Source organism: Moschus berezovskii, chromosome 11, assembly GCF_049115385.1.
Source record: "Moschus berezovskii isolate FMDL1 chromosome 11, NW_MosBer_1.0, whole genome shotgun sequence".
NCBI classification, from domain to species: domain Eukaryota; kingdom Metazoa; phylum Chordata; class Mammalia; order Artiodactyla; family Moschidae; genus Moschus; species Moschus berezovskii.
The window spans coordinates 95386737-95407109 of NC_142470.1; the positions used below are offsets into that span (position 1 = coordinate 95386737).

Below are 20373 nucleotides of genomic sequence, written 5' to 3' on the forward strand. Positions count from 1 at the left end.
GTCAGGGCCAAAGCTTCTCTCAGGAACTCCACTGTCAGCAGTGAGTCTCATCCTGGCACTGCCTGTGACCTGGACCTCTCTGAACCTCTGTTTCCTCATCGGGACAGAGGCAATAACAGTACCATAATGCAGAGTTGTGGATGTCTTAATGCCTACCCTGTGCCTGGCACATTGAAGGTGCCCAGTATGTGGTAATAGCAGAATCCATATGGATGTGCATAAGAAACCACACCAGCGTGTGAATATTGCAGCAAGCACATGCTGCATGAGGACACATGCTGTACCTCAGTTTGCACACATCCTTTCATTTATTTAGCTGTGTCAGGTCTTAGTTGTGGACAGTAGATCCCCCTTGTAGCACTAGGGCTCAGTAGTCCCGCAGCGTGTGGAGTATTAGCTTTACCGTCAGGGATCAAACTTATGTCCCTGCGTTGGAAGGTGGATTCTTAACCATGGACCACCAGGGAAGTCCCTGCACATATTCTTCTGTTTAAAAAAAATTTACAGAAACGAGAATAAAAATTATTTTTAAAAACATAAGCATAAGTAAGCTCCATTCTTAGAAGGTTATAAAGGAAAAAGTCATGTTCTCCCATTCACTCCTTCCCTCCCCTACAGTGATGTCCACTGTTGATCATTTGGTGCATGTCTTCTTCATCCGTGAGCATCTATTTCAGTTAAGTTCAGTTCAGTCGTGTCCGACTCCTTGCGACCCCATGAATCACAGCACACCAGGCCTCCCTGTCCATCACCAACTCCCGGAGTTCACTCAAACTCATGTCCATCATACAAGCATATACATTTATTTGCACGAAAATGAGTCGCTCCATGTAAAATGGTCCCCGTTGTGTTTTTCGTTGTTTTATTTTGGACCGTTTTCCCAGGTCAGAGGGTATCGATCAACCCCATTTTCAGTAGTCATGTTATGTTCCATGCTGTGAGTGTGCCATAATTTATCCCACTGTGCCCTTATCCACATTGGAGAAGGAAATGGCAGCCCACTCCAGGGTTCTTGCCTGGAGAATCCCAGGGACTGGGGAGCCTGGTGGGCTGCCTTCTATGGGGTCGCACAGAGTCGGACACGACTGAAGTGACTTAGCAGCAGCAGCAGCCCTTATCCACTGGTGTTTAGTTTCTTTCCTGGTTTTTCACTGAACATCTTTATCCAAATGCTTTTATGTTCTTATACTGTTTTTCCTTTAGGATCGGTCCTTAGAAATGAAATAGCATTTTCATCAGTTCTGACAAATGACTTTTCAAAAAGATGTCCTGGTTTACATCTATCAACAGTATAAAAAAAATCAGTGTTTTATTTTTGCTAGTGCCGTGGGGAAAAAATCTATCTTATAATTTGTGTTTCCTTGATTGCTTGTAAAGTTGGGCATCTTTATTGCCCAGTTGTATTTCTTCTTCTGTCGGTTTCCTGTCCTTCTATTTTGAGGTGCTTGTTTTTTTCTTACTCGTTTCTAGTAGTTTGTGCACTTGGGATCTTGTCAGGCATATTGACCCCCGATCTGTTTTAAGTGTGGAGGGTATTTTCTCTCTGTCCTTCTATTGGTTGCTTTGTCCTGGTGTCTTTCTTCCACGGGAATGGATGTTCACTCAAATGTGCCTGTGTGTACAGACATTAAAAAAGTCAGAGAGGCAGTCTGTTGTTGCTGGAAGTTGGGGAGCCTGTGCTCCACTTCCAGGTTTCAGCAGGCCAGTTGGCTGGCCCCCCGAGTCCCTGGGAGGAAGTTGATTTGTCTATGACTGTTCTGGGTATTGTCGCATGGGAGCTCTCTGTTTGCCGTGCGCGGGCTTCTCGTGGTGGGTTCTCCTGTTGCGGGGCAGGGACTCTGGGCGTGCAGGCTTTGGCAGTTGTGGTTCGTAGCCTCAGTAGTTTCAGTGTGTAGGCTCAGTAGTTGTGACACATGGTCTCTGTTGCTCTGAGGCATGTGGGATCCTTCCGGACCAACGATCGAACCTGTGTCTGCTGCATTGGCAGGTGGATACTTAGCCACTGACCACCAGGGAAGCCTGGCAGGCAGACTCTTAACTCCTGGGCCACCAGGGAAGTCCAGGAGGCCGTTTTGAGGCAGGAATATTTATAGTTCGCCATCCTCTTGTTCTCAGCATCCTCAGAAGCATTGACCATATCCTTATTTTCCAAGGATTTTTATAACTGTGCATTTTGTCCTGGATTCTATTCAGGATATCCCTGGGTTTCAGAATAGTTTTTCTTTTGTCTTTTTTTGGACTGAAGCGGACAACTATTTAGAGTTATTCCCTGGGCACCCCTGGGGAATCAGATACTGGCAGGAAGGCTGCCAGAGGCCAGGCAGGCTGGGTGTGTGTGTGTAATATCCGGCTCTTCTCATTTCCCGCTCCTCATGGCTAGGTATGCATGGCTGGAGGGACCACCACTCATGTTGTCTCCTCACCGGTGTCCTTAAACGTCCCCTGCGTCTGTGTGCCTGCATATGTGTGTGTGTTTGTGTGTGTGTGTGTGTGTCCTGCCAGGTCAGGGGCTGCCTGACTTTCCTGTTGCGCTAACTCACTGAATTTAATGAGGAAGGTGCAGCTGGGTCAGTGACGAATGGGTTTGAGTTGTAACACATATGTTTTTAGCTGACATGTCTTTTTCTTAGTTTAAGAGGCAAAGCATGAGAAACTGACACATGGAGACCCTTCTAGAGTTTTTCTGGGGAAATAATTTCAAACCCAGAAAAATTTCAAAAATAGAACAGAGAGCATTCACATACTCTTTACTCAGATTCACCTACTGATCATGCTCTGTTCCATTTGCTTTATAGTATTCTCTCTCTCACTACCTCCCCTCCCTGCTTCCTCTCCTTTTCTTTCTCCCCCACTTGAGGGTAAGTTTTATTCATCATGGCCCTTTATCTTTAAATACTTCCATGTATATTTCCTAAGAGTAGGGTTTTTTTACATAAGTACAGTAAGTTACCAATTTCAGTAAATTTAACACAGTTGCCTACTTTAGTCTACTGTTTGTGTTTCAATCCTATCTACTGGCCACATTATGTCCTTTATAGCACTTCCCCCCCACCTTTTCCTGTTCAGGATCCCCAGTCTAGACTATCACACTGACTCTCATCATCATATTTCCATAACCTCTTTTACTTTGGTCCATTTCCACAGTTGTGACAATTTATATTTTTGAATAACGTGTGTGTGTGTGTGTGCGTGCGCTTAGTTGCTCAGTCATGTCCGACTCTTTGCAACCTCATGGACTGTAGCCCACAAGCTCCCCTGTCCATGGAATTCTCCAGGCACGAATATTGGAGTGGATTGCCGTTTCCTCCTCCAGGGGATCTTCCTGATCTAGGGATTGAACCCAGGTCTCCTGGGTTTCCTGCATTGCAGGTGGACTCTTTACCTGCTGAGTCATCCAGGAAGCTTTGAATAATATAATACCCCAATTAAAAAATTGAATATTCCTCAAATTAAAAAGGACTATTCCTCATTTGGAGTTTGTCTGATGTCTTGCTCATGATTAGATCTATGATCAGGCTGGGTTACTGACTTCTGACTGGGATGTGTCATCGTTTATCTCCTAGTTGTGTCATAGTTGTGTTTTGTCTCAGGAGCTGGAGATGTGTGGTGTCCCTCTTTGGAGACATTTCAATCACCTGTCAAGGTATTGTCTCTTTTTTCCATTGTGTCTTTACTGTTATTTTTTCCTCCTTAAAGTATATTCAGTTCAGTACAGTTGCTCAGTCGTGTCCGACTCTTTGCGACCCCATGAATTGTAGCACGCCAGGCCTCCCTGTCCATCACCAACTCCCGGAGTTCACTCAAACTCATATCCATCGAGTCGGTGATGCCATCCAGCCATCTCATTCTCTGTCGTCCCCGTCTCCTCCCACCCCCAATCCCTCTTAGCATCAGACTCTTTTCCAGTGAGTCAACTCCTCGCATGAGGTGGCCAAAGTATTGGAGTTTCAGCTTTAGCATCAGTCCTTCCAATGAACACCCAGGATCTATCTCCTTTAGAATGGACTGGTTGGATCTCCTTGCAGTCCAAGGGACTCTCAAGAGTCTTCTCCAGCACCACAGTTCAAAAGCATCAATTCTTTAATACTCTGCAAATATCCTGCTCCTCATCAAAATATCCCTTTAGGTTTAACATCCACAGGTGCCTCTTGACTGATTCAGTCTTTACCATGAAGGTTGTGAACTGGTTCTCCATTGCCAGCATTCCCTTTATAACTTACCAGGCTGGGCTGTGGAAGCCTTTCCTGTGGGAGGCTCTTGTCTTCCTTGGACCGCTGCACCTGTTCGTTCTTCAGCTCATGGCACCACGGCATAGGGGAGACCTGGAGTACTGATGGGGGACTTTCACCCTTGCAGGTGTGGAGGCCACTTTCAGCGGAAGAGCCTCTCTCTTAGGGTCCCTCAGCCATGCCTGCCACAGGCCCGGCTGCCTCTCTCTGGCTGGCTGGTTTCTCCTGGGCTCTCAGCCAGATCTGTTCCCCAGCCAGGACCCCACACAGGACTGCCTCTCATCAGTTCCCTAAAGGAGGGGCAGGCGCTGGGAAGCACCAGGGTCAGTCATGAGGCAGAGGAGCCTCTACTGTGGTTTCCTCAGAAAAGAAAGGGCTAGGCAGGGTAAGCAGAAAGCAAAGAGGAACTAAAGAGCCTCTTGATGAAAGTGAAAGAGGAGAGTGAAAAGCTGGTTTAAAATTCAACATTCAAAAAACTAAGATCTTGGCATCTGGTCCCATCACTTCATGGCAAATAGATGGGGAAACAATGGAAAGAGTGACAGACTTTATTTTGGGGGCTCCAAAATCACTGCAGATGGTGACTGCAGCCATGAAATTAAAAGACATTTGCTCCTTGGAAGAAAAACCATGACCAACCTAGGCAGCATATTAAAAAGCAGAGACATTACTTTGCTGACAAAAGTCCTTCTAGTCAAGTCATGGTTTTTCCAGTGGTCATGTATGGATGTGAGAGTTGGACCATAAAGAAAACTGAGTGCCGAAGAATTGATGCTTTTGAACTGTGGTGTTGGAGAAGACTCTTGAGAGTCCCATGGACGGCAAGGAGATCCAACCAGTCAATCCTAAAGGAAATCAATCCTGGATATTTGTTGGAAGGACTGATGCTGAAGCTGAAGCTACAATACTTTGGTCATCTGATGTGAAGAAATGACTCCTTAGAAAAGACCCTGATGCTGGGAAAGATTGAAGGCTGGAGGAGAAGGGGATGACAGTGAATGAGATGGTTGGATGGCATCACCGATTTGATGGACATGAGTTTGAGCAAGCTCTGGGAGTTGGTGATGGACAGGGAAGCCTGGCGTGCTGCAGTCCATGGGGTTGCAAAGAGTTGGACATGACTGAATGACTGAACTGAACTGAACTGAGGCAGGGTGAGTGGGTTTAGGAATGGTTGTGAAAGTGAAAGTGTTAGTTGCTCAGTCATGTTTGGCTCTTTGTAACCTCAAGGAACTGTAGCCCACCAGGCTCCTCTGTCCATGGGATTCTCCAGGAAAGTATACTGATGTGGATTGAATATAGGTCTCCTGCATTGCAGGCAAATTTTTTAGCATCTGAGCCACCAGGGAAAAACCCTTAGGGATGGCGGGTCTGAATAGTTTCTGCAGGCTGTGGGGTGTTGGGCTGCATGGAATTTTGTGGTACCTGGTCCTGGGGTTTCAGGGCAGGGGAATGCTGGCTGAGTGGGAGCACTCTGTAGAGGAGTGGTGTGGGTGTGGGCTCTGGATTGGTTGGTTTCCATATGAAGGGTGTAGTTGCCAGTGAATCCTTTACTGTCTCTAGGAGTTGGCCAGCCCTGGGAAGGGCAGCCTCTCCAAAGTGAGCAAAGCCTTAAATGTCAAAAATATGTCATGGAAATATAGAAAATAAGAAGGCATGATTAATGCATCTCGGGAATAGATTTTTTAAAAAAAGATTGACCCTGATAAAATTTATAGCCTGGGTTCCTGTTTCCAAGGATGAGGCAAACCAAGGATTTTTTTGTGTCTTTCACGATGTGCTCACAGAGCTCCAAGGTATGTCCGCTAGTCTATGATTGGGTCTAAGGCCAGGCCTTTGGAGTCTGGCTCTGTGTTATTTGTGTGAAATCAGAAAAGTTAAATGCCTTTCTGAGTCCCAGTTTCCTCATCTGTAAGATAAATTGAACTAACACCAGTATACTACCCCAGTGCTGTGACAGGTATACTTGTAGAGTGCTTGGCAACGTATCTAATATACACTCAGTCAGGAGGCAGGCAGCTCTTAGTAGAATGTAAGTTCCATGATGTCAGGCCCAGTATTTTCTGATGTGCAAAATAAGTATTTGTTGAATGAATAAATTATAAAATTTAAAGAACTTTTTTATGCTTCATTTTTAAATTTAATTTTTGAGTTTGTAAAAAAATTTAAGGAGCTATAAAACCAGAAATGATTTAAAAAAAATCAGTGAAATTCTTCCCTTTGTTTCTCCATCTGCTTCTTTTCTTTCTCCCATGGTTATAACTGTTTTTTGTTTCTTCTCTATCACTCATATTGCTTAATCACCAGTATAAATTCTGACTTTCCTATTTTTACACAATAGCTAGTATATTTATTTATTAAAATAGATTTTTTTGTATTATGGTAAAATATAACATGGACATGGAACAACTGACTGGCTCCAAATAGGAAAAGGCGTATGTCAAGGCTGTATATTGTCACCCTGCTTATTTAAGTTATATGCAGAGTACATCATGAGAAATGCTGGGCTGGAGGAAGCACAAGCTGGAATCAAGATTGCCAGGAGAAATATCAATAACCTTAGATATGCAGATGACACCACCCTTATGGCAGAAAGTGAAGAACTAAAGAGCGTCTTGATGAAAGTGAAAGAGGAGAGTGAAAAAGTTGGCTTAAAGCTCAACATTCAGAAAACTAAGATCATGGCATCTGGTCCCATCACTTCATGGGAAATAGATGGGGAAACAGTGGAAACAGTGGCTGATTTTATTTTTCTGGGCTCCAAAATCACTGCAGATGGTGATTGTAGCCATGAAATTAAAAGACACTCCTTGGAAGGAAAGTTATGACCAACCTAGACAACATATTAAAAACCAGAGACATTACTTTGTCAGCAAAGGTCCGTCTAGTCAAGGCTATGGTTTTTCCAGTGGTCAGGTATGGATATGAGAGTTGGACTGTGAAGAAAGCTGATCGCTGAATAATTGATGTTTTTGCACTGTGGTGCTGGAGAAGACTCTTGAGAGTCCCTTGGACTGCAAGCAGATCCAATCAATCCATTCTAAAGGAGATCAGTCCTGGGTGTTCATTGGAAGGACTGATGTTGAAGGTGAAACTCCAACACTTTGGCCACCTGATGCAAAGAGCTGACTCATTTGAAAAGACCCTAATGCTGGGAAAGATTGAGGGCAGGAGGAGAAGGGGACGACAGAGGATGAGGTGGTTGGATGGCATCACCAACTCAATGGACATGGGTTTGGGTGGACTCCGGGAGTTGGTGATGGACAGGGAGGCCTGGTGTGCTGTGATTCATGGGGTCGCAAAGAGTCGGACACGACTGAGTGACTGAACTGAACTGAAGATGAAACATTTACTGTCTTAACCATTTTTAAGTATATATATATAGTTTAGTGATATTAAATACATTAGCATTGTTGTGTAACCATCATCACCATCCATCACTGTAACTCTTTTCATCTGTAAAACTAAAGCTCTATACCCATTAAACAGTAACTTCCCATTGTCCTCTCCCTCCAGCCTTGCAACCAGCATTACCCTTTCTGACTACTCTAAGTAACAGGTAGCATATTATACATACTTTTTTGAACTTGGTTTTTCACTTTACGATGTATGTTTAAAAAAAACAATCAATATTTTTTAAAAATTGCAGTATAGGTGATTTACAATGTTGTGTTAATTCCTCCTGTGCAGCAAAGTGATTCAGCTTTACATGTGTATATATGTAATATCTATACACACACACAGACGCATAATCTGTTTTCCTAAAATATTCTTTTCTATTATGATTATCATAGGATATTGAATATAATTCTCTGTGCTATATAGTAGGACCTTGTTGTTTATGCATTCTATATATGAAAGCTCACATCTACTAACCCCAGCCTCCCATTCGACCTACCCCCCAACCCTCTCCCCCTTGGCAACCACCAATCTGTTCTCTGTGTCCGTGATTCTATTTCATAGAGAGATTCATTTGCATCATAGTTTAGATTCCACATATAAGTGACATCACATGGTATTTGTCATTCTTGTTCTGACCTGCTTCACTTAGCATGAAAATGTCCAGTTGCATCCATGTTGCTGTGAAATGGCATTATTTCATTTTTTATGGCTTAGTAGTATTCCATGGGTATATGTACCATATCTTCTTCACCCATTCATCTGTTGATGGACATTTAGGTTGTTTCCATGTCTTGGCTATTGTGACTACTGCTGCTATGAACAAAAAGGTGCATGTATCTCTTTGAATTATTGTTTTGTCTGGATATGTGTCCAGGAGTGGGCTTGCTAGATCATACAGTAATCTGTATTATCTGTATAATCACACAACGTAATTCTGTTTTCAGTTTTCTGAGGTACCTCCATACTGGTTTCCACAGTGGCTATACCAGCTTACATTCCCACCAACAGTGTAGGAGGTTTCCCTTTTCTCCACGCTCTCTCCAACATTTATTTGTAGACTTTTTAATGACGGCTGTTCTGACTGGTGTGAGGTGGTGCCTCATGGTCGTTTTGACTTGCGTTTCTCTAATAATTCGCAATGCTGAACCTCTTTGCATGTTTCATTTCAGTAGGCCACAGGCCTACTGGCCATCTGTATTTCTGTTTTTCAGAAATGTCTGTTTAGGTCGTCTGCCCATTTATCAATTGGGTTGTTTGCTTTTTTGTTGTTGAATTGTGTGAACTGTATGTGTATTTTGGAAATTAAGCACCGTTGGTTGCGCTGTTTGTAAATATTTTCCCCATTCTGCAGTTTGTCTTTTCATTTTTTCCCATAATGTGCAAAAGCTTGTAAGTTTGACTAGGTCCCGTTTGTTTACTTTTGTTTTTATTTCTATTGCCTTGGGATCCAAGAAAACATTGGCATGATTATGTCAGAGAATGTTTTGCCTTTGATCTCTTCTAGGACTTGTATGGTATTATGTCTTATGTCTTTAAGCCATTTTGAGTTTATTTTTGTGGTGAGAGGGTGTGTTGTAACTTCACTGATTTACATGTGGCTGTTCAACTTTTTCAGCACCACTTGCTGAAGATACAGTCTTTTTTCCCATTGTTTTTTCTTGCCTCTTTTGTCAAATATTAATTGGTCATAGGGGTGTGGGTTTATTTCTGGGCTGTCTATATTCTGTTCTGTTGATCCATATGCTTAACAATGTATCTTGAAGAATTTCCATATATTATAAATCTACAGTGTAATATTCCCATTATTTTTATAGCTGTAGATCGCGAAGGACAGGAAAGCCTGGCATGCTACAGTCCACGGGGTCCCAAAGAGTCGGACATGACTTAGTGACTGAACAACAGCAACATAGTATTCTGTTGTATGTCTAAAGTTACTCATCTGCTATGCTTGATGTTTGGGTTGCCTCCTGTGTTTTGTTCTTATGAACAATGATGTAAAATGGCCCACTGTTTTATTTACGTATTTATTTTAACTTTTATCGGAGTATAGTTGATCTACAGTGTTGTGCTAGTTTCAGATGTACAGCATAGTGAGTCTCCACCACACATATCTACTCTTTAAGATTCTTTTCCCGTATGTGGCCAGATGTTTTAAAATTGTTTTGACTTCTTTGTGCTTTGTTAAAATCAACTTACTTGGCCACCTTAATTCTTACCTTCCCACTTAAGGCTCAGACTTGGAGGTCACCACTTCCCATTTCTGGCAGGACAGTAACCTGTCTGGGTGATGTTTGAATGAATTCTTCTTTCATGAGGAAAAGTGTGCCTGTCAGCATGGAAGCAGCTGCTTTGACCTTTCCCTCCCTCCTCCATGCTGCTTCCTGACCTCACTTTCTGTCTTTGGGATGGCAGCAGCTCTTTCCGCCCCCAAACTTGTGCCCTCACATTCCAGTGGCATCAGAACACAGCACAGCCAAGAGGGATGACGGAGTCTGGAGAGGCTGGGCGGCACATTTTTCTATCAGTAGACTGTGCAGAGTGGGGGTGGGGGGCAAGGCTCACAGGCTTTTATTCCAGCTTACCGGGCTCCATGCACACTCAGAGCTGGCTCCCAGGCCCCAGGCCCATCCTGGCCTCATTTGTGCTGAATCCTGCCTGCCACTAAAGGTTGGGGCCCACCAAGTGTGCAGCATCCCTCGTATGCCGAAGGCGGGGTGCCCCAAGTTCTGTGTCTCAGTGTTGATCTCAGGATGGGTTGAGTCTCCTCAAGGGTCTGCATCCTCCCAGGTCTGATCCCCCTGAATAACACCCTGTCTCCTCTGTCCTCCGTGAAATGAATGAACGAAGAGTGGCCCCTCAGGGTTTTCCCATCTCGCTCAGCCTCAGACCCTTCCCTCTTCCTTCTTTCCTCCACCCACTCAGAGGACACTCTGCCTTTCTCGGAGCTTGACCCCACAGCAGGCTCCTTAGGCTTAGGGACGGGCATCCTGCCTCCAGTCTTCCCCCTCGGAAGGGCTGACCCCAGGGCCTATGCAGGGCTGGGAGGTGGGGTTATTTTATGACCCAGAAAGACTTAGAAAGGAGGAAATAACAAGCAGTCCAAGGAGCAGGCCAGTTCCCCGGGCTGGCAGGGGTGGAGTCGCCGCTTCCTCCTGCATTTCCTCCCATTGTTCCCGCCCCGCTTCCGGGAATTCTCCCGGGCGGAGGGCTGGGCGGGCGGCGAGGGAGGCAGAGGAGGCTGGGCTGCTCTGTGCTCAGCGATCCGCTGCGTTCCGGCTGCAGCTTCCAGGTTGCACCGCCAGGCCCGCCATCCATCCGCTCCCCTGCCTGCCCTGTCGCCCTGGCAATCTGGGGACCAAATTTGTCAACCAAAAAGTAATGCACGAGGCTGCGGATAAGAAAATGGTTTATTTGAGATTTTAAGAATTGCATTTCAGGGGGCTTCCCTGGTGGCTCAGTGGTAAAGAATACGCCTGCCAATGCAGGGGACACAGGGTTGAATCCCTGATCTGGGAAGATCCCAAATGCCTTGGGACAACTGAGCCTGTGGTCACAACTACTGAGCCTGTGCTCTAGAGCCTGGGAACCACAACTACTACTGTAGCCCATGTCCTGCACCCTTGGGCCAGTGACCCACAGCTAGGGAGTAGCCCCGCTCACGGCAGCTAGAGAAAAGCTGAGCAGCAATGAAGACCCAGCATTGCCAAAAATAAATAAATGTTAAAAAAATGTAATATGGGAGACACAAATTCAGGTACCTGTGAAAGTACTGGGAGAGAGAAGGGCTTATAAAGACAAAGAGCCTGGAGGTTGTTAAAAGTTGCCTAGAGAGAATTGTGATTGACTTTGACAATGTTTGTGCTTTGAGTATTACAAGTTGTTTCAGGGTCGGGGTCTGATAGATGGGTAGACTGTCACGGAGTTAATTTAGGGTAGAGGTCCCATAAATATCTTGGTTTCTGGCAGGTGTTCTGGATGATTTCATCAGGTCAAAAGGTCAGATTAAATCCAGGCTGAGCCATATATGTGCTGCACTCAATATGCCAGCAAATTTGGAAAACTCAGCAGTGGCCACAGGACTGGAAAAGGTCAGTCTTCATTCCAATCCCAAAGAAAGGGAATGCCAAAGAATGTTCAAACTCCCGCACAATTGCACTCATCTCACACACTAGTAAAGTCATGCTCAAAATTCTCCAAGCCAGGCTTCAGCAATATGTGAACCATGAACTTCCAGATGTTCAAGCAGGTTTTAGAAAAGGCAGAGGAACCAGAGATCAAATAGCCAACATCCGCTGGATCATGGAGAAAGCAAGAGAGTTCCAGAAAAACATCTATTTCTGCTTCATTGACTATGCCAAAGCCTTTGACTGTGTGGATCACAATCAACTGTGGAACATTCTGAAAGACATGGGAATCCCAGACCACCTGACCTGCCTCTTGAGAAACCTGTATGCAGGTCAGGAAGCAACAGTTAGAACTGGTCATGGAACAACAGACTGGTTCCAAATAGGAAAAGGAGTACATCAAGGTTGTATATTGTCACCCTGCTTATTTAACTTATATGCAGAGTACATCATGAGGAATGCTGGGCTGGAGGAAGCACAAGCTGGAATCAAGATTGCCGGGAGAAATATCAATAACCTCAGATATGCAGATGACACCACCCTTATGGCAGAAAGTGAAGAGGAACTAAAAAGCCTCTTGATGAAAGTGAAAGAGGAGAGTGAAAAGTTTGGCTTGAAGCTCAACATTCAGAAAACGAAGATCATGGCATCTGGTCCCATCACTTCATGGGAAATAGATGGGGAAACAGTGGAAACAGTGTCAGACTTTATTTTTTTGGGCTCCAAAATCACTGCAGATGCTGACTGCAGCCATGAAATTAAAAGACGCTTACTCCTTGGAAGGAAAGTTATGACCAACCCAGATAGCATATTAAAAAGCAGAGACATTACTTTGCCAACCAAGGTCCGTCTAGTCAAGGCTATGGTTTTTCCCGTGGTCATGTATGGATGTGAGAGTTGGACTGTGAAGAAAGCTGATCGCCGAAGAACTGATGCTTTTGAACTGTGGTGCTGGAGAAGACTCTTGAGAGTCCCTTGGACTGCAGGGAGATCCAACCAGTCCATTCTAGAGGAGATCGATCCTGGGTGTTCATTGGAAGGACTGATGCTAAAGCTGAAACTCCAATACTTTGGCCACCTCATGTGACGAGTTGACTCACTGGAAAAGACTCTGATGCTGGGAGGGATTGGGGGTGGGAGGAGAAGGGGACGACAGAATGAGATGGCTGGATGGCATCACCGACTCAATGGACATGAGTTTGAGTGAACTCCAGGAGTTGGTGATGGACAGGGGGGCCTGGTGTGCTGTGATTCATGGGGTTGCAAAGAGTTGGTCACGACTGAGCGACTGAACTGAACTGAACTGAGCCATATATGAATCACACTTCATTAGTGACCTCCCAGCTCCACCTTAGCAATACCGACTCTATTTCACAAGTTCTAGGGCAGGGTCCGCCATCTACCATCTACCTGCTCAAGCAAGTCCCTCCTTTCTCCTGCCCTAGGTTTTCAGTGTCACACTGTTACCCAGAAACTGGGTTCGCCTCTTAGTGGGTATTGAGCCAAAAGACACAACCAAGTCGAAGATAGGGAGAAGGAAGGATTTATTTCTTGCAGCAAGTAAGGAGAATATAGGGAATGTTTCCCAAAGCAGTGTCTCCCCAGGCAGCAGAATTGGGGAAGTTTTAAGCTAAAGGGTATAATGCATATTCACGAAAGGGTTTGGGCAGTGGGCAGAGTCCAGGTTTTAGTTGATTGAAGGACTGAGGGTCAGAGAAGGTCAACATCGTTACCCCTTATATTCTAGCTGACCCAGTTGTTGCTGTTATTTAATCTCTATGTTGTGTCTGACTCTTTTGCAACCCCATGGACTGTAGCCCGCCAGGCTCCTCTGTCCACGAAATTTCTCAAGAATACTGGGGTGGATTGCCATTTCCTTCTCCAGGGGATCTTTCCGATGCAGGGATCGAACTTGTGTCTCCTGCTTGGCAGGCGAATTCTTTACCATGAGCGCCTGGGGTGGTATTTAAATTCTGCAAAACAGCTCAAGAATGTGCATTAAGCTAGTCTTTACCATTGAAATAGACCTGGGAGTCTTTACAATTGATTTATTTTTGTTATTATTACTTTCACCTGGTAAGCTTGTCCTTGTGTTTTCTTAAGATCATTATTACTGAGACCTGTTCAAAGACAAGGACTGTGGCCAGGCTTAGATCATAAATGACTTAAGCCCCAAATGGCTTCTGTTATGTCAAGAAAGCCGTTCCTTGTTCTCTTTCTCCCAGGGACCACTACCCTGTCTGCTTTCAGCGTGGATCCCTGGTTCTCTACACCTAACTCTCTGGTATTCTTGACATTGCTCTGGCTGTGAGAACAGTTCAGTCAACACGCTGGTGACAGTGGCCTTCCCCTTGGGAAGGGATGGAGACACTCCAGGAGGCCTGCCTGAGTGAGCCATGGCACAAGCCTGCTCTGCTCTGCTCTGCAAAGGAGTATAACACAAACTATTGCAGGAAGGGGGACTGCTTCCAGGGCCCAATCGTGGGCTCTTGTCTAACACTTGGAAATGAATTGTCCCAGGAGACACGTGCTGACAAAGCAGGAGATTTTATTGGGAAGGGCTCCTAGGTGGAGGGCAGCAGGATAGGGGAACCCAGGGGAACTGCTCTGCTGTGTGGCTTGCACTCTCGGGCTTTTCCCGGTTGTCTCCAGCCAATCGGTCTGACTGGGGTCCTTCCTGATGGTGACGTTTGCATCATTCACCCAAGATGGAGTCCGGTGAGAAGGATTTTGGGAGGCTGGTAGGACATATGGACTGGCCTCTCTTCTCTTCTTTTGACTTTTCTCTAATTCTTTCGGTTGGTGGTGGTCCTTACCAGGACCTCCTGTTTTGGAGGTCCTGTGCCAAGTGGTTACTGTCAGGCCTGGCCAGGGTAAGTCAGTTTCAGTCAGTGGTTCCCCTAACAAAACCAGTCTGAATGCTAGAAAATGTGATTCCTAGCATCCTGAGTGGTTTTAGAACTCTGGAATGAGTATTAGCAAACACCTCTCTCTTTGCTGCTGCTGCTGCTAAGTCACTTCAGTCGTGTCCGACTCTGTGTGACCCCATAGACGGAAGCCCACCAGGCTCCCCCGTCCCTGGGACTCTCCAGGCAAGAACACTGGAGTGGGTTGCCATTTCCTTCTCCAATGTGTGAAAGTGAAAAGTGAAAGTGAAGTCGCTCAGTCATGTCTGACCCTTAGCGACCCCATGGACTGCAGCCTACCAGGCTCCTCCATCCATGGGATTCTCCAGGCAATAGTACTGGAGTGGCTTGCCATTGCCTTCTCCGCCTCTCCCTTTAGCTCTGTTGAAAAACAAAATTGAACCAAGTAAATCTGAAGATCTAACTGGTTCTATTCAATAACTCATGAATTGACTGGGCTTCTTTGGTGGCTCAGATGGTAAAGAGTCTGCCTGCAATGCAGGAGACCTGGCTTTCATCCCTGGGTCAGAAGATCCCCTGGAGAAGGGAATGGCTACCCACTTCAGTAGTCTTGTGTGGAGAATTCCATGGACAGAGGCACCTTGGAGGCTGTAGTTCATGGGGTCACAAAGAGTCGGACACGACTGAGTGTCTAATACTTTCAATTTCACAACGACTCATGAATTTAGAGCAATTAGAAAGGTGCTCCAAGGGGCTGTACAAAATGGAAAGTTTTATAGACAGAAGGTGGGTGGGACAAGAAGATACTACCAAAAGAAAATAAAGGGTTATTTTTAAGCCAGGACATCAACTTTTTGGGAGGAGAAGGGATCAGGCAAGGGTTTATCATGCTGATTACCTCGTCGTCTTCCACTGGCTGGGGTGGGGGTGGGGTGGAGAGGGCCCACATGACAGATGTCCATTTTGGTGCTTGACCAGAATATTCCAAACTGGCCTATTAAGGTTACAATTCTGGGAAAAGTTGAAACTGCAGTTAGACCCATCATTAAATCTAGGTTTGGTACTATGGGCTTTAGCATGAGTGACACCATTTTGGGCTTGTGGTTTTCTTGTTTACAGCATCTTCTGTAAAGAAGTGTTAGAAAAATTGGTCTTGAGTAAATATCAGGCTGGGCTTTCCCGGTGGCTCAGTGGTGAAGAATCCACCTGCAATGCAGGAGCCGCAGAAGTTGTGGGTTTGATCCTTGCGTCGGGAAGATCCCCTGCAGGAGGGCAAGGCAACCCACTCCAGTATTCTTGCCTGGAGAATCCCATGGACAGAGGAGCCTGGTGGGCTGCAGTCCGTAGGTTCACAAAGGGTCAGACACAGCTGAAGCTATTTAGGATGTACACACGCATGTATGTGTCAGGGTTATTGCTTTGCTAACAAAGAAACTTGCAAAGCAACTAAGAGTCTGCTGGTTCCAAGAGGGATGGAGATAAAGGAATTTTATTGCCAAGAAACTTACACAAACAGCTAGTTTTTAAATTTATTTTTATCATGATAAAACATACATAACAAAACCACTTAACCGTTTTGATGTTCAGTGGTGTTCAGTACAGTTACAATTTGTGCAGCCATTGCCATTATCCATCTCCAGAACTTTTCATCTTCCTCAGACTGAAGCTCTGTACCGCCGAAATAATGACTCCATCTTCCCTTATCCCCCACCCCACGTAACCACTAATCTGCTTTCTGTCCCTATGAATTTGACCCCTCTAGGTCACCGTACAATATTTGTCTTTTTGTGCCTGTTTTATTTCATTTGGCGTAAAGACATGCCTGAGCAACTTCACTTTCACTTTTCACTTTCATGCATTGGAGAAGGAAATGGCAACCCACTCCAGTGTTCTTGCCTGGAGAATCCCAGGGATGGGGGAGCCTGGTGGGCTGCCGTCTATGGGGTCACACAGAGTCGGACACGACTGAAGTGACTTAGCAGCAGCAGCAGCAACGTCTCCAAGGTTCATCCCTGTTGTAGCAAGTGTCAGAGTTTCCCTCCTCTTTAAGAGTAAGACTCCACGTGTGCATTTGCCACACTTTGTTCATCTATTGTTACACACGTGGGTTGCTTCCACCTTTTGGCAATTGTGAACAATGCTGTTACAAACCTGGGTGTACAAGTATCTCTTTGAGTCCCTGATTGAAATTCTTTTGGGCATTTACTCAGAAGAGGAATTGCTACAGCATATGGTAATTCTATGTGTAACTTTTTGAGGAACTACCATGCTGTTTCCCATAGTTCCTGCATCGTTTTCCATTCCAACCAATGTTTCAATTTCTCAACACAAGGGTTTCAGTTTCTCAACATCCTTGCCAACATTTGTTGTCTTCTATTTCTTTTTTTAAACTTTTTATTTTATATTGAAGTAGATGGCTGGATGGCAAAAGTCGCACACAACTGAGCGACTGAACTGCACTGCGAGCCGGTTAACACTGTTGTGGCAGTTTCAGGAGGACAGCACAGGGGCTCAGCCACCCATGTACATGCCTCCCTTGTCTGTTTCTTGATAGTAGTGGTGAGTGTGAAGCGCTTCATCACTGTGAGCAGCCAGTTCTAACAATTAGTTAATTAGGTCAAGACTGAGCGACTGAGTTGAACTGAACTGAATTAGGTCAAGATGGAAGTTTTATTTCACGAGTCATAAAAATTCATGTTCAAATCAGTTGTTACAGACACCAGAAAAATGGCGGTCCCAGATAACAGGTGTGCTACTTACCCATCAGGAAATAAATTATGAAGCAAATGATGAAAACGCATCTGAGACTGGTCGTTGTTCACGTCCTGACGTTAAGGTGCAGGAATCATGCCCAACCTCGATCCAGACACAACCACGGTTCTGACTGACGGAGGCCACTTGCTGCTCTGATTTCCTTCCTGCTGCAGAACACATTTTGCTCACTTTTTGGCTTAGAGACACAACCTTTCCCTTGGCCCCCTTTGAAGGGTCCCTTCACTGGTCATCAAGTGACGACCTTCTTTTCCTAAGAGACCATCCATTTATGGGCCCTCTCCCCTTGGTCGGACATATGGCCTTGTGTGTGGGGGTGACAGCCTTCTTTGGGAGTGGGGCAGACTTCCCCGCTCCAACTTTCCTCTCTCCCTGTCCCTGAAGATAGGAGGGTCTGTGTGTTTTCCCTTCACCCTCATTGCTGGCCCAGCTCAGGGACACTAGGTAGAAGGTCTGTGTAGTTGGCGGGTCAGGAGAGCTGTGGAAGGAGAGGAGATGCAGGCGTGCTTCCAGGAGAGGCTGCTCTGGTGGACAGTTTAGGTCTGATGGGCAGGACAACCCAGGCACATGGGGTGGTGAGGCTGGGCCTCTGGGGAGGGGCAGAAGGGGTCAAAGTTGACCTTGGGGGAAAGGAAAGTGTCTCTTATTCTTCTGGTGCCCGGATAGGGGCCTGGCCTTCCAGGCCTGGTGAAGGGGTAACTGCGGCAGACTGCCAGGGAAGTCTTGAGGGTTCCTAGGTGTTTTAGGCAGATCAGCCTGTCCATGGGTTGTCTGAGAGGTGGCAGTGGTGAAGGGTATTCGGGAGAAGAACTGGGCGCATTTGGCTGCTTTTTTACTTTCTACTTTTCTCTCTTCTCAGGTTCCTGGGGGAAGCCAACATCCCCCTCCGGGAAGTCCTCGCCACCCCCAGCCTCTCTGCCAGCTTCAACGCCCCACTGCTGGACACCAAAAAGCAGCCCACAGGGGTAAGTGTCCACTGGCTTCTGTATCTGGCCGGTTTCTGTCAGAGGCCTTGCTCTCTGACCCCAGTCATATGTCAAGGTTCAGCCCCCAGCACCCAGGCCTAGCCCACCCTGATTGAAGCTCTGGGTGCTCAGGAGGGGCCCAGGGATGGCTAGGATGGGAGGGGCGGAAGTGGGAGCTGGACCCCACCAGCAGGGCTCAAGCCAGCCTTGCCTCACACCAGTCTGCCCTGGGTCCCCTCGTGGGATTGGTGTTTCACTGGAAACCTGATGCCTTCCCGAGCTTCCTGGTGGCCTTGCTTACGGCGCCCCAATCTCCCTGGTAGTCCTTCCTTACCATCCAGGCCCTTCTCTGGGTCTGGAATAGCTGAGTCATCTGGGTCACAGGTCACAGCAGGAGGGAGGCAGACATCCCCCTCCCCTGCCCGCCGGGACCTGTCAGACCCCCTTCCCTTCCTCCTTTGTTCTTCCTGCTCCTCCCCCAGCCTTCCCAGTGTTCTCCGAGCCCTCCCGGACAATTCCCAGCCCTCATCCCCGGCCATCCGTTATTTTTAGTGAGCTAAATATACCCTGCAGGGTCCTTTCTTCACGGTCAGTAGAATTCCTGACCTTCTCTCTGGGTCAGCCCCACCTCCCAGGATGCACCGGCGAGTCTATCGATTTGGAGACACTTCCTCTCGGTGGGGTCCTGGGGAGTCTCTCAGAGTGTGGCCGCCTTGCCGGGTGGAGTGTGTGTGTGTGAGGCTGGGGGCTCTTGGCTGGCTTGGTGAGTCAGGAAGTGGCCGGTCTGGGCAGAGCTCTGCCTGGAACTGGGAGCTGGAGGAAGAGGGAGTGACTGAGTTGCACGGTGAATGGGTGTCAGGTGGGGACGCGACTCAGGGGGGTGTGTCCCGACTCTCCGCGGCGGAGGGACCTGAGTGGCTCTGGGGTCACTGCCCTTCTAACCGTGTCTCAGGCTCCGCGGGGCTGGGCTCTCCTCCGACGGGAAATGTCTCTTAGAGAACCCACCCCTTTCTCAGACGGTGCTCGCTGGTAGAACATTCTGGTCCGTGCAGGGTGCGTCACCGGCCGAATTCCTTTTGTCCTCCCTTGGAGCTCTTCAGGAAGAGCTCTAGGACTTCTGAGACTTCTGAGCTGCCCCTTCTGGGGATCCTGAAGATGGCCAGGGCAGGCTCCACAGACGCGGAGCACTGGTGGAGGAGTCTCGGGGGGCATCGAGGCAGCAGGGGACCCGGGTGTTTGGCGCTTTTCCCCTGCTCTCAGGTCTGGCGGTTGCCTCCTTTGCCGTGTGTCAGCCCCAGTGCCTCCAGCCAGAGTCTTTCGCTTCCCGACTGAGCTGCTCAAACCGCTCTTCTCTCCCCCTCTATGCCTCTGTGACACTGGTGTTTCCTGCCAGCCTGCCAGCCCCCGCTCCCCTCCAAGCTCAAAGCCCCCCAGCCCCTGAAACCCCCGACCATGGGGCTGAGCCTGGCCGTGAGCCCCCGGCCGCCTCCCCGCCCTCTTCTCCCTGCGTTGCTGCACTCTGCCCGCACTTCCCAAGCACCAGCGAGGAGCTGGCTGTCTGCAGAGCTTGCCACTCTGTCCCAGACCATGTCTCCAAGAAGGGGTGTGAGAGCCAGAAGGTGACGGGTGGGAGTGGAACACGGGGCCCGGGATAAATTAGGTTCCTGGACCCACTTCCAATATGTGTGTGTGTAGGCTTCTCCATTGGAGAAGGCAATGGCAAGCCACTCCAGTACTCTTGCCTAGAAAATCCCATGGATGGAGGAGCCTGGTAGGCTGCAGTCCGTGGGGTCGCTAAGGGTTGGACACGACTGAGCGACTTCACTTTCACTTTTCACTTTCACACATTGGAGAAGGAATTGGCAACCCACTCCAGTGTTCTTGCCTGGAGAATCCCAGGGACGGGGGAGCCTGGTGGGCTTCCGTCTATGGGGTCACACAGAGTCGGACACGACTGAAGTGACTTAGCAGCAGCAGCAGCAGGCTTCTCCATGCCAATTAACAATGCCTGGAT

At 47.2% G+C, this 20373-nt stretch overlaps 1 protein-coding gene across 17 annotated transcripts in view; it reads left to right on the forward strand.

Annotated features, from left to right (window-relative positions):
• The window catches only part of DYSF (dysferlin), a 229666-nt gene that overhangs the window by 35275 nt on the left and 174018 nt on the right, over window positions 1-20373 (forward strand). For all 17 annotated transcript variants that reach the window (XM_055400236.2, XM_055400240.2, XM_055400242.2 and 14 more), the window contains exon 4: window positions 18254-18359. In XM_055400236.2, coding sequence (XP_055256211.2) covers window positions 18254-18359 — 106 coding nt within the window. The remainder of the gene's footprint in view (window positions 1-18253; window positions 18360-20373) is intronic.